The 14205-nt window shown below is 38.3% G+C and overlaps 1 protein-coding gene across 1 annotated transcript in view; it reads right to left on the bottom strand.

Annotated features, from left to right (window-relative positions):
• Positions 1-14205, bottom strand: part of PLXNB2 (plexin B2) — a 242723-nt gene that overhangs the window by 23738 nt on the left and 204780 nt on the right. Inside the window, exons 18-24 of the mRNA XM_082281111.1 lie at positions 8569-8705; positions 7757-7924; positions 6062-6170; positions 4137-4364; positions 3471-3647; positions 2871-3010; positions 1740-1840 (exon numbers count right to left, since the gene is read on the bottom strand). Coding sequence (XP_082137237.1) covers positions 1740-1840; positions 2871-3010; positions 3471-3647; positions 4137-4364; positions 6062-6170; positions 7757-7924; positions 8569-8705 — 1060 coding nt within the window. The remainder of the gene's footprint in view (positions 1-1739; positions 1841-2870; positions 3011-3470; positions 3648-4136; positions 4365-6061; positions 6171-7756; positions 7925-8568; positions 8706-14205) is intronic.

Genomic DNA, 14205 nt, shown 5'->3' with positions numbered 1-14205 from the left:
ATTGGAAGGAAGAGGATGGCAGGAAGGAAGAAGGTTAAATGGTTCACTGAAATTGATGGAAATATTTCTGTGGGACTCAAAAGCTCTGACATTTTTAAAAGGGACAAAAATTAGGGAATCATCCTTTGGAGCAGCTATTCTAGCTGAAGGCTTTCCAATTACCAATATTACTGATTGACTGGAATACCATGTTAATTAATATACTGACCTATTGTCTCAGGAGTTTTATTGCTCTTACTCATTCCTTTACCTCTTTATTTTATAGCATTCATCAAACTAAGGTAGAAAGAATCTTCTGGTTCCCCTCTGTGTGGTATTACTTCCTTCCTGCTGTCCCTTTCCTTGGCTGTCTTTGGTCCTGTGTATTTTAGACTGTCTGCACTTCATGCTGTTGACATTACAGTTTCACAGTATTGAACCAGAATGTGTTTTGACTTGTGTTTCATTTAACTGTAAGTCAAAGTGGATGTAATTTTAGAACTGGATTACTCCTCGGATGTGCATTCTACTCCCCCAGTGTTTGTACTTTGTGGAGCAGAGAGAAAACCTTCAACCAAACAGCAGGAATGTGTAACTCTCTACTCTTGTCCCAGTAACAGAAAGGTACCTTCTCCTTTCAGAAATGGGTATGAAGTGCCCTGGGAGAGGTGGAGAGAGGGAGGGAGAACCTCAATAGATCCTCTCACAGTTCAAAATGCAGTTTGAAATGAAGCCCGTTTGGGACTGATTCAAAAATTTGCTTCTAGTTTGTGTCCAGAACCTGGAAGGACTTGGCTTTCCAGAGAAAGCAAGATGGTACAAGTAAAGAACATCCTGTCCCAGAAATGGCAGAAAAACAAGACTGAGAGAGGCCTCGAGCATCACTGAAATCTTTGACATACCCTGAGCTTCTTCAATTAATTTCAAACTCTAACTTGAAATTGCTGTTTTATTCAATCTCGCTTTTTAGCCACTGTCAGTATAAAATAATGCTTTCTCTTTAGCAATAAAGCATGTGGGTATTTTTTGTAATAGAGATTATTTCAACATGACCCAACAGCAGGTATAATTCAAATAATGAGGTGACAGTTGACGGTAATAATTTAGGCCAATATTTGCAATGTTTGCACTCAGATGCCTAGTTTAAGCATTGCAATGAGTAGTTCAACATGTAAAAATGCTGAGCCTTCACACCTCCTGCTGCCATCCCTGGGATGATGTCTCTATGTTAACACAGAACAATTAGCTAGTTCCTCTAATCAAGCTTAAGATTTTCCCATGATAAACAGGGTAAAATCCTATTTCTTTCCTGTGAGCTTACCAAATTATCCCTTTGTAGGCTGATGGCTGCAAATAAATTTTGCAGCTCTGAAAACAGTTTTTAGTGTGCATATATTGCATACACAGTCATTGTGCTAAATAATAAAGGCAGTTAGTCACTATAAAACATTCTTATCTTTGTGTTAATGGCTATAAGTAACCCCAATCTCAATTAGTTTCTACTCCCAGTATCTAACCCTATTCTTCCTTTAGACTTAAAGAATCCATTTCTTTTAATAACCTCAGCTGCATATTTTATTTTATTTACTTCTCTCATATATAACAGCAAAATATCTGCTCTATGTCAATGTCAGTAATGAAGGCTACTAAGATGTATTGATTATTTGTTCCCAGAAGATAGTTTTAGTGAGCTAGCATCATTCCTCCAGCCTGTCTTGACTGCTCAAGAAGACCCACAGCAGTGAAAATATCTTTCATACCTGTGAACTCTTTCTTGCACCGGTCTCTGACACTCTCCTCTAGGCCTTCAAGTTGTGATTTAATTTTTTCATACTCTCGTTCTGCTTGTTGGCTCTTGCGCCTTTATGGAACAGAAGTAAGATTTTTAAAAAGTTACAAACTATAAAAGTAAATAATTTGCAACAGCTCTGAGAGGGAAGCCCAAGGACTGGGAGAAATTTTCCTGGCTTTGGTTTTTTTAAATACAGCAGTAAGAGAATGGAGGAGAAAAACAGCAACAGTGGCCAAAATCTTCATTCCATGTAAAGCAACTTGGCATTATCATGGGCTGGTTGTTTCAAAGCAGACTTGGGCCAGTAATTTAAAATCCAGTAAGAAGTAGCTACAAATGCTTTCAATCATATATCAAGTACAGAAACCCAGTCTCCACGCACTGAACCCTTAGGATTGCTTGCAACATGTCCTGTACTGGCTCTAAACCACCCAGGAGTGTGGGATCAAACTCAGAAGGTTGATGGAGGTTCACAAGAGCATAAGGGCTGTAAAGCACATGCTTCAGCTGTACTGATAAGTACCATAAGATTGAAATCCACCCCTTCCTGAGGCCCTCATTACTAACCTTAAAATTGGACTAAGTAGCTTTTAAGTGAAATACAGACATATATTCTGGCCCTTTATGAAGCATGAATTTCAACATTAATCATGCAGTTTGTGTGTGGGTAACTTAGCTGGAAAGATGAAAATGACCCCTTAGTGAAATCCATCCAGTTCAGACCTACAGTGCTGACTGAGGCAGCATAAATGTTGATGGGTATTTATACAGAATAAGTTATCTCCTTCATAAGTGCCACTTTAGCTGCCATTTCAAAAGGGTATGTGTGCAACTCAGCCTGCAATTGTTTGCTTGGGAAGCCTGGGACCAATTGTTGTGTTTATATATAAAGGAGGGACTGGGCTGACTGACACTGAGGAATTTGGCGTGCGTGAGAGGAATAAATTGGTGCTCATACATATTTCCAGCTGTAACTCCTTATCTTAACTCTGGAGCTCATAAAAAAGATGAAGATAGTTTCTGTAGACCAAGCTGAGAACAAGCCGGTAGTCCCTTGAAAGCTTTAGGGAAACAAAAGCACCTAATTAGAAGAACTTACCTGTAACAGATGATAGAAATGCCAATGATTACTATCATAGGAATAAGTACCAGTGGCAAAATAAGATTCAGTGGGATATCAGTCACTCGGGTATCATATTCCACCCTTCCAAGGATCCATTCCCGGAGTCCAAATTTTACCTAATTAGATAAAAACACATTTTTCTCAAGAAGTGCAAATGTAAGGTGGTCAACTTCTCAGTTTCACTCTAAATTCTTAGTAATTCCCACAAGTGAATTTTTAGCTCAAACTGCCAAACAAAGGAAATACTTCTGAATATTTTAAACTGAATTTGGGTCACTAGCACTTTATTCCATGAAGTAATTTAATTCTGCTCAACTGAGGAAGAAAAATCCCCAGTCTGTCTGTCTGGAGTTCTACATTTCTAGGTGATAAAGGTAGAAGACATTTGGCAGCACTGACACTGCTCTTTATGTGTGACATCTTTTATGCAGTAGGCAGAAGCTGGAAGAAGAAAGAACTGCAAGGAGTTTCTTCACAGTACTACAACAACTTTGGAGAACAAATTACTTCAGTCAAGAGGAACTGTATCAGTGTTATTGATACATCATACTAAATTCTATAGAAAAGGTAACGTACAATGAATTCAGGAAGGTTATTGATGGTATCCCTCTTCTGCCGTTTCTTTGGTTGAGGCTGTACTTCTGGTGGCTCACAATATAAGTCCGTTTCAGTTAGAGTTTTTATGTTGCAAGGCTCATCACCCACAAAAGCCTGGGCCTCATCTATCGTCATGGCTTTGTTCAGGTTACTGCCCTAGACAGAAAATAAAAGGCTAAATTATCATCGCAAAGCCTTGGGAGACAAGAAATCCTGAGTTGCAACTTTCCATTTGGATCACTTTTAGCAGCAGAAATGATTTGCACTGCAGCCTACAGAACAGCAGAGTGATTGGGAATTATTTGATTCCTCTTCCTTCCTTCGTGGTGTGAGATGAGATGTCCCTTCCAGTTCCTGGGAGGTCTATTGGGAGAGGGCATTTCCAAATGCAAATGCCAGGCTCAGCAGGAGGGGGCATCCTCGGCAAACCCGAAGTAGGGCTAAAAAGATAGGAACTCTCTTTCAGAAGGGGTGTGGGGAGGAAAGGGGAGCTGTCATTGTTTATCATCTAGCAGAGGTAAGGGACTCTACCCAAGAATTTGGGGTATGGCACCAAACATCTGTTAAGGCTTTGAGAAAGGAACTAAAAATTCCATACATTCTTCAAGGACAAAATGAGCAACCACCAACTTTTAACAAGTTTACCTTTGCATTAATAAGTTTGTTGACTTGTTTTTTGATGCCATCTGTGAAGTTTTCAAAGGTTGGGTCTGCGACATAGGCAAAGGAGTGGCTCTCATTTTTTACAACCAACTTATAATAATCCATTAGAATAATAGTGGTAATGTTATAGTTTTCTGGGTCTTCCAGTATTGGTGGGGAAGAAAAAACCACCGTGGTTTCATTAAGTCTTGTAACAACCTTTCCATAAAACTGTAAGAAACAAGACAAGAAGAAGAACATGCTCATTTTAGAGTCAGACTCTTTTCTGTACATAACTGTTGATAACTTTAGACCATAGAAATAAAACCACTGAATTTATATCCTCTCCATACAGCAGAAATACCATAGTATGAAGGATTTTTGAAAAAGAAAATGAAAGAAATTTGTTGATGGGAATAAATCATCGAGTCACTGTGTTGTAGCAGTCGCCTGCAGAGAAAGCTTGGGCTATGGATCTGTTTCATTGCCTCCAATTTCTATGGCTTTTTACTGCTGGACTGATACCACCAAGTTCCTCTCAGATTAGGAAGTTAACATGTCACCCTTAATCCTGATCATCTTCTGTACCTTTGAGTAGCTTGGGTTGATTATTTTCTGTTTACACCATGTAATACCTCATTGAACCTCAATAAAATTATTAAGTGAAATTTTGGAACAAAATTCAACAGTTGTCACTCAACTACTCAAGGTAACTCAGTTCACCTGTCCTCCATCCCCAATTCAACAAATGTTTTTCCCCTGACACTTTTAGTCATTCAGTAACATCAACCACAGGCAACAAAACTAATAGGAACCCTCAACATTTATTCTATCACCACCTCTGTTTCTCACTTCACGACACAATGCAACTTGATAGCTTCTCCCCAACATTCTGATATTGTCATGTAAGTGAAAGCAAACCAAAAGATTAGAAAAGCTTTTAGTCTTAATAGAGAATGTGTGCTATAGGTAATGCTGACTTAAACTAACAGGTTGAGTATACATAAGAGGAGATGTAAGAAATGTTGATAAGCACTGTCAAGAATGCTAAATAGGCTTTCAGATTGTTCTGGGAGTCAAGATTATCCAGATAATTACTTTTTGAAGTTTATGGCCTAAAAAATGTAGGCAGTTTTCCTCTTAAAAATCTTTAGGGATAGGGTTCTAATAGATCCAAATCCAGCTGGCTCTGGCATACTCTAAAAGTTGAATCATGCATATAATATATAACATTCACATTACCAACTCACTATAGATCACAAGACAGTCTTACACTGAAGAGCCAGACTTAGAAAGAGTCTTACAATGTTCTTACCATAAGATCACTTCTAAGTCTAAATCGTGTCATTAAATTGTGAACTTCACTAGAAGAGTGGGAAATTAAGACTATTGGTAATGTCAGTTCCTCTTAACAGGAGATGCAAGAAGAGGGTTTTTTTAATGTTATTTTTCACAATTTTTTGTGACCTGTTACAGGTGGAATACGCATGAAGCAAGAAAGAAAAGAAGACTTGGTTCTTTGAGATGTGAGAAAATAAAAGGCATTGATTGTGCAAAGCTGAGTAGTCTGCATTGTCTAGATTTAGATCCTGTTTCAGGCAAATCGCTAATGCTTGCAGGGGGAGAAGAAAGATAAAGGAAAACAAAACACATCCAGATTCTGAAATACACATTTTATCCTTATCCATATTGAATGAATTTAATTTTAAAGCAAAAGATGGCAAAGTACAAGTGAATGTAAGGCAAGATGGTAGGAAAGTCAAGATCTTCTTCCACAGGAAAACCCTGAACAGACCCAGAAATCTGTTCAAACCTTATTTCAGTCCAAGCCTGGTGAAGTCCAGTGGGAAAGTTTATATGCAGCATTTGAACAGATTATATGCTGTGCATGCAGTGTTATGCCTTTGGGGGAAAAGAAAGAAAATTACCCTTTTTTGATTCATCCTCCCTGCTTCTGGACGCTCTGCATATACCACCAATGAGAAAGTCTGGATGAGCTCAAAACCGGTTCCAGTTACTGTAATATTTCTCCCTCCGCTGCAAGGCACAATTAAAAAGAAGTCAAGTCATTGACAGACTACCACAGCTGTACACTACTTCATCCTGCACTGCTATTGCTTCCACTGAAAAAATCCTATGTATAATGCCTATATGACAATTAGATATCCTACAAAAAGGACTTCTGTTAAAGCTATTAATGACGAAAGCATTTTAAAGCATCAATGTCAAGTTAAAACTTGTTTTAAAACAGCAAAATTTAAAAAAAAGTACAAATTGCTTTGCCAGGATTTTTGGCTGTTCATTGATGCCAATCTTTGTGTGCTTTACTTCTCCAATGTTATTAAAATCACTCTGCCTAAAATACACACACAGAGACAAAGGTGAGACTATATTTTCCACAGGCCTGTAGGAACCTGGATTCTCTATCCCCTGTTATTTGCAGCACATTGTTTAAAAAATAATACATTCACATAAGAAGAAGAATGCACGCAAGTTGCCAATAGGAATTAAAGTCATTGAAGTGACATGGATTTAGAGGGATAGTAAACCTCAAAGCAATCCATAAAAGTAGGCTTTAGTTTATATAGAAGGAAAAAGAAGTCATTTAAATACCATGAGGTAAATCACTATTGGTCTACCAAATAAAAATTTCAGGCCCCAAAATCACCCAAACCAAAAATGAAAAGGAAACATTGAAAACAAATTCTATTTTATGCAAGTGATTACTTAATAGTCAAGGAGACAGGTACTAATATCTCCAAGAGAAGTCACGGCCAAATTTATTTTTAATGTTCTGTTTGTCATGATGTTACACTTTTTAACTGATCTCCCTCTGCCAACTGTACCCCACTAAGCAGAAAGACCAGAATACTGGGGAACAGCACACAATAACATGAATCAGGGTCATGTTTGTCCCTGTATTTGTCACAGAATGACTTTCAAAACCCAAGGTATGCTACAAGGGCTTTTATACAATGATTTGCCATATTGCTACAAATATAAGAGTGACATAAATTTATTTGATTTCCCAGTTATTACTAGGTAAGCTTTTTTCCAGAAGGAACACCTACCAGATGGGGTGTTAGTGAATACCACCATAGAACAGAGCACACCTTTTAAAAGCATTATTGAACATGGGTCTAGATTTCCTAAAAAGGTACACTTTTTCCTCACGAGACAAAGAAAGAGATGACAAGCCATAATTTTTCCTCTATTTCCAGCATAATTATTAAAAGCTGAATAGAAAAACTGTTAGAAAGGTCTCCATTAGAAACTTTTAATATTGGCTATCCTAGTAGCATAAAGATTTGTAAGTAATGCAAAGATCATGTTGTCTGACATCATGCTGAAATGCTTCAAATCTCTTTCTTTGACACATCTCCATTTAAAAGATGCCTTTTCTGCTTTCAGGACTGACCTTTGAAATGGGATGACAATTTGGAAGTAAACAGAATACTTTCAAACGTCAATTGCAGTTAAGACCACAAACCCTACATACCTAAATGTCTGCATTGATAGAGTAAAGGACTTTATTCCAAACCATTCTATATTTAATCATTTTATTACATATTACACATATTTTAAGCTAGTTGTAAAAAAAGTTATGACAAACATTTCATTACCTGCTGAAGCTATTTACCGGCAGGAATTTGGTGACAGTAGGATTCTCACTGTATGTAAATAGCTGTGGTACAGGAATTGTCGTGCCCCCATAGTTCATTGTGACTGTAACAGGTTCAACCTTGTTATTACGTCCTGTAATGCAAACGATCTCGTCTCCAAATTCAGTCCTAAATTGGAGAAGAAAAAGGAGAGGAAACATCTTCTGTTACTAACATTATGGAGTTTTTGTGTTCTTCTACTGTAAACTCCAGAACAACAAAACTGGGGCTCTATTTTTGCTGGGTACCAAGTAGTTATGAGAGAAGAAAACACTTCCTTCAGATCACTTATGCTTTTTAAAAAAAGAGATCTAGGATATAACAATAAACAGTGTGCAAACACAGGAACAATGAAATGTTAGCACACTTAGTGTCCTTCCTTTTTTTGAGAAAAGAGAAGGGCAGCAACTAATAAAAGGAAAAAGAAGGGAGAAGAACAAGCCAGGGGAGACTAGAAGACTAATATTTTATACAGAACCACTGAAGAGATACTGAGTGAAAGCATGGGTGGGGTTGAAGCAGCCAGTATAGCAGAGAAAGCCAAAAGTGGAGAAATTTTTGGACATCTAAATTCTCCCACTTAAGGTGTTTTTACCGCTGTTCTTCCGCTGAAGCCTCTGAGTGAGTTTGTCTGAATGTTACATGCAGAACTCCATTGCATGGGAGGAGTCACAAAGAGATAGACAATGGATTTGTTTCATTTATAAAGGGCAGAAAAGGTTGGTGCTTTTTTAGAACACAGCTCTGTATTGTTAGTTACTCAGACTACGTACACATTGCAAGGCTGGCTACCAACTGAAACTTGAACATCCTTCTTGGAACCAGTGGCCAGATTTACACCAGAGATGGTAAGTTTGGTTCCACCCGCTTGTGGACCACTTTCGGGTCTTATTTGAGAAGGATGAGGTTCCTGAAAAGAGAAGATGGTCAAAGTAAGTGAGAAAATTAAAATAAAATTTATACCAGTATTATTTGGTTTAATAGGTAATTGAAGTTTAATATTAGTACCTGAAAAAAAATAAAATTAAAGCAATGACAGACAAATCTTCCAAAATAAAAGAAAATCTTTTACTATTCATGCTGAAAGAAGTAACAGATAATGTGAACGCACTTTTCTTTACTGTATTTTATGAGGCTTTATACAAGTTTCAATTCCCTATCACGAAATGTAGTTAGCTGCCATTTAGTTTGTGAGAGCTTCCTGTTGGATTTCCTTGTTTCATACTTATTTTAAGATTTCTCTCTTCTTTATGCCTCAGTCTACCTTCATCTTTCCTTACCCTTTCCTACATTCTGTGTCAGCTACAGGAGACAAAGAACAAGGTTTTCAAAACTTGCACTAAAGAGAAAGAATATAAAGATTCCCTTTATCTTATAAGGCTCTCAGTAACTGTGGCAAAACTCTCATACTTGAGAAATAAACTTGCAAAGAAAGAAAATCTGAAAACGCTCGAATTGTCTTAATGTACCTAGAACCTTGGAGTGGGTTCCTTAAAACCAATTAAATCAAGCAGACATGGTTCAGATTGTTATAAAATTTGTTTGATATTTAAATGTCTCAAGAAGTTCCCTCCTTTTGTTCTCAATTCAGTCTTTGTTTCAATGATTGTATTCTGGGAGCTCCAACAAATACTGTAAATTAACAGTGAGGGCTTTTCATGAACAGCATGATTTAATTACTTCGTCGCTAAGTAGTTTCTGCTTCCAGTTGAGAAAAGCATCCTTATTCAGGACCACACTGAAGCTGCTGAATCACGAGCACGGCTGAAGCCAAGCAAGCCGCGTGACATGGGCTGCCAGCCGGCTCCGAGTGACACTGCCCACTGACCCTGCTCCTCACCACGCCTGCAGACGTGCCACAGCCCTTGCACCCACAGGGCCACAGCTGCTGTGCCTGCAGGCAGCACTGTGTCCTGGGCAGGCAGCACTGTGTCCTGGGCAGGCAGCTGGCATGGGCACTGCACACACAGACAGGATGCCAGGTCTAAGTGCGTGGCTGGTGCATTAGGCTGGGGCATTGCTACGAGGGATCCTGATCCTGCGTTTACTGAAGCATACTAGATCAAGACCTTAAGGGAGGCTGTGAATAGGCGATGCCTTTTCTGATGTACAACTGTGCTGCTTCACCATATTAAAACACAGGTTTTTCTTAAATGAGTTGTAAAAAGTAATAAGCTTATTTCCCAGACTCATGTATATTTGTAAATGACAGCTGTTCTCCTCCTCTTGCATAATCTTGCTAAAATGGTTGATAATAAAGTCCAGGCTTGGGGCTATTCCATATGAAGCACATGCAGATAAAGAAAGAGTAAAGAAGTTTGAAAACTTCCCTTGCTGATAAGGGTTTCCTTGATCACTATCACACAGAACTGATCTTCCACTTGAAGGAGGAAAAGCCCTTCCAGAGACAGAGAGCAACATGCCCACCTCTTCCTAGTCATGCAGCAAACCCCTTTCTCTCATATAGTTTGGCTCAGGCACAGCCCATCTCTGTGACAGCTTACAGCTACAAAACCAAGGGCCCACCAATGGCAGGGAGGAAGGGACTGATATATTGCATTTTGGTTCAAAGCTTGGTGAGTCATTGACAGGTTTTTAACAAGCAGCAGGAATCCATAAAAATACATCCAGTTGACTTCATGGTTACTTTACAAATTTGTTTTATTGCAGCTCAGATATAGAAGCATGGAGAACTCTTATGTGCTCTGCTTGTTTTATACTTTCATGTCTAAGCAACTTCCCTCTGAAGGAATGCATCATGGTTCAGCACACTTCACAAATCCACAATGACAACTGTAATTTGCTCTCGAGCCATTGAGCTTTAGGAATATGCTTTAACTAATTGGGTGTCAATTGCTTTTTTTCCCTGAGAGAAATCTGTTTGTAAACCCTTCAATCCTCAAGAGTGAGCACATGACTGCTCTCATGCAACTAACCTTTGATTTAGCTTTAATTTAATACATCACTCAGGTTACAAGATTTTATATAGGGAAGTCACTCAAAGTCATTTTAAAGCATTTAAAAAGCTCATTTAGGTCTATATAACCCTGTCTATGCATCCTCATATTTGGATTTAATTGCTTGCTGATTTAAGCTAAATTGAGACAAGTTTAACCAGGGTAAATAAAAAGTTTTAGGGGGTCAGTTTTAAAAATCATATTTGAAGTTTAAGTTAGAATAAGTCTAGATATACACTTTATAGGAAAACTCATTTGCTTTTTTACAACTGAATTTAGTTGCTAAAAATATTAAAATCAAGACTGTATATGAAATACACAGTCAATAAATAGTTTATAAAAATACACAGTCAAATACTTTAAGTGTAACCCTACCACATGGACAGAAAACCATACCTTTTATTAAGTTCAAAATAAATCTTAATTGCTATAAATAGTTAACCATGCTGGACTTCTGTACTATCCACAGTAACGCTTAGCTGCATAGTATGCTTAGGACAACTTTCAGATTAAAGCATTCCTCAAGAACCACTAAAGAATCAGTATAGACAAATTCTTTCTCTCTGAAGCTCTGAAGAAATCTATTTAAAATTTGTAGCTTTTCCCTAAATACTACCTCCGTTGGAAGGCTAGGCTCCAAGGACAGGCTTAGGAAGGAAATTAATAAGAAACCACTTAAAGCAAGCCTTTAAACATAGGCTTAGGAAACGAAGAAAGAAAAAAAATTTCTGACGCATCACACAAACTATTGTCTGTAACCTCAGCTCAACGAATGAAAGGAAGCTTGCTAAGAATTTCAGCTGGACAACCATATTCCTTTCTCTTAGCAAAAAAGTAAAATAATTTCCCTGTTACAGCTCTGTTGGCTTATCTGATGGGTCCCTTTGGCAGGGCTCAGCTGTCTCTGTAGCCAACAATCAGTAAATACGGAGTGAGCCACAAACTTGAAGTCTAATCACTCAGCATCATTGTCTTTGGGGGACCTGTTAGTGGTGGCCTACATTTGTCTCCCTAGGAATAGGGATATAGGGGTAACAGCAAAGCTGTCTCTGAAAAACACAGCTGTAAGGGGGAAATGAAACAAGCCTCTGTTCTGTTTTCCACAGAAACTGTTTTTTTCTTCTTTTTCTTAGAAAGACTCCACCTCTTGGAATTTAAAGCCCAGCTACAGCAGACAGGAGAGCTCACCACCCACCCCTCATGCATCCGTTGTGCAGACACATCTCAGTTGCACTTCAGGCTGAATGGAAAACTGGGGCCAAGAACCACTCTGGAAACAGGGAGTGGCCAAAGAGGAGGTGGAATGGTTATGGTTAACTGTTATTTTGTCTTTAATTGCTGATCTTGCAGCTGTCCCTCAAAGGACTATTTTAAAAGCACTTAATTCAAAATACTCATATTTAACGCATTTTAAGTAATTCTGCAAATACCAGGAGCTCTCCAGGGAACAAATAATGTGGACGCCTCATAAAAATGATCTAATAAGGAGAAGCTGAACAATGCTTTGTGTGCAGAGGAATTCTTCAGCATGACTGCTAACACTTTGTTACCATAAACTTGGCAGGAATATTATTTGATTAATTTTAACTTGCTATTTTCTGTTTCATATTTTCCCTCTTTCCCTTCCTCTTAAGGACCTGCCAGAAAAAATAAGCAGCTAAAATAAATTATCAAGAATTTTAACAATTTACATAATTATTTTTATTGCAAAACCAATGTGCTATGAATAAGTTTTATTGCTCCTCTAAAATATTCGTGGATGGCTAAAAGAACAAAGCTCCATCGGCCCACCTGGCGGTCTTCTTAGGAGTACCAATAAAGAAAAAAAAGTTGGGTCATACAAATACTCAACCAGAAAGCATTTTACAAAAATGCAATTAGATAGATAGGATCAGGAGGAGAATGATATTTCACTCAATGCCAAGTTAATTTGAAGAAGTGCCATCGTGGTGATACAAGACTTTCACAAGAACTGTTTCCTAAGGAGAAGGTAGCCCCTTCCCATGGTACTCACCAGTCAGACAGACACATACAGACCCTTGGAAGGTGCCAGCTCTAGTCTCATCTTATCTTATGCAGTCTGGCAAAGCTGCACCTGACCCACAGGTCTATGTTGTTTACCAAAGTCCTACATGAGATTCCTTCTCCTTGCAGAGGAAAACGAGGGGCAGACAGTAAATCTATCAGTGCAAACCTTGTTTGAGGGATAATAAAAATGCTGCTTTTACCAAGATGGAAGGCCCTTTAATTTGAACTTGACCCTGAGCAATACTGAATGTTCAACTGTTACAAATGGGACTGATAAGCCTCCAACCTCAAGTGCTGCGGTATCAGTGATGCTATTTTTTTTCCAAATCCCCTCAAGGATTTCTTCTCTCCTTCTTTCTGCCCTGTTGTCATTTCAGTCTCTGAATCAGAAGTACACCTGCTGTCATGATAAATAACCTGCTTTCTTCTTCAGCCCTCTACACCTTGAGATCTTTGTTGGCTGCATCAGAAGACACCGGGGGGAACTCACACTTTCTATAACATCACTGTAACATCACACTGCAGTGTTCAGGGCAATTATGATGTTAAACAGAACATTTGATAATGTGTCTTGTATGGAATTTGTAGCAGTCCTGTAATAATTCTTGTGGAAAACATCAGCCCTTGTGAGGACTTGGCAATATTTCACTTCTCATGGACACAGTAAAATTTATACAACCCTGCAAATGCTGATTTAACCCTTGTTTTATAATTCCTTAAAGTGTAGAAAATCATTCAAACATATTACGGTTTTTTTCTTATTTTACTTGAAATGGAGGAGTGTTTTTTTCAGGCCTATACTTCTTTTTTCACCAGGAAAATATTGTTCATGTCTTCCAGGTGGTTTAATGTTTGAGCATAAATATTTTCTGCAATAGCAGGCTACCTCATTATGTGGGCTTTTTGATAGTCTAGTTTGAAAAGCCTGTTCCAATGTCTGTCAGCTGTTCAGTGGCCTGGTTTTTGCAGAGTCTAGTAAGCCGTCTCCCAGCAGAGGGACTTTGTGCCACCAGGACTCCCCACTGCCTTTTGTTCTCACGATCATGCCCTGTGTTTGTAGAAAGTGGATTTGCATAAAACCTATGCAAATCCACAGCTATGCTATTCAGAATGAAATTCAATACAATGGTTCAGTTGGGAGTGATCTTCAATCATCATTTAGTCCAACTTGTTACCAGGTGTAACTTGCTCCCTGCTGCATGATTTATCCTGAAAAAATTATTTGATCTAAACAAGATTTCTTGCTTGTAGGTCTGAGCAGATTTTAATCTGTTTGTCATGGGAAATTTGAGCACTTTACAGTTAAACCTTCCTTAAATCCTACCTAGATGTAATAATGTTGAGTTAAAGATCTCAAAGTCCACCTGCAACCCAATTTTTCCATGTTGTACCAGACTGCTGGGTAAGTATTCCTGAACTGATAAG

Source organism: Coloeus monedula, assembly GCF_965178545.1.
Source record: "Coloeus monedula genome assembly, chromosome: 4".
In the NCBI taxonomy this organism is placed as follows: Eukaryota; Metazoa; Chordata; class Aves; order Passeriformes; family Corvidae; genus Coloeus; species Coloeus monedula.
Note: the sequence above shows the minus strand (reverse complement) of the source record. Positions and strands in the feature narration are given on the sequence as shown.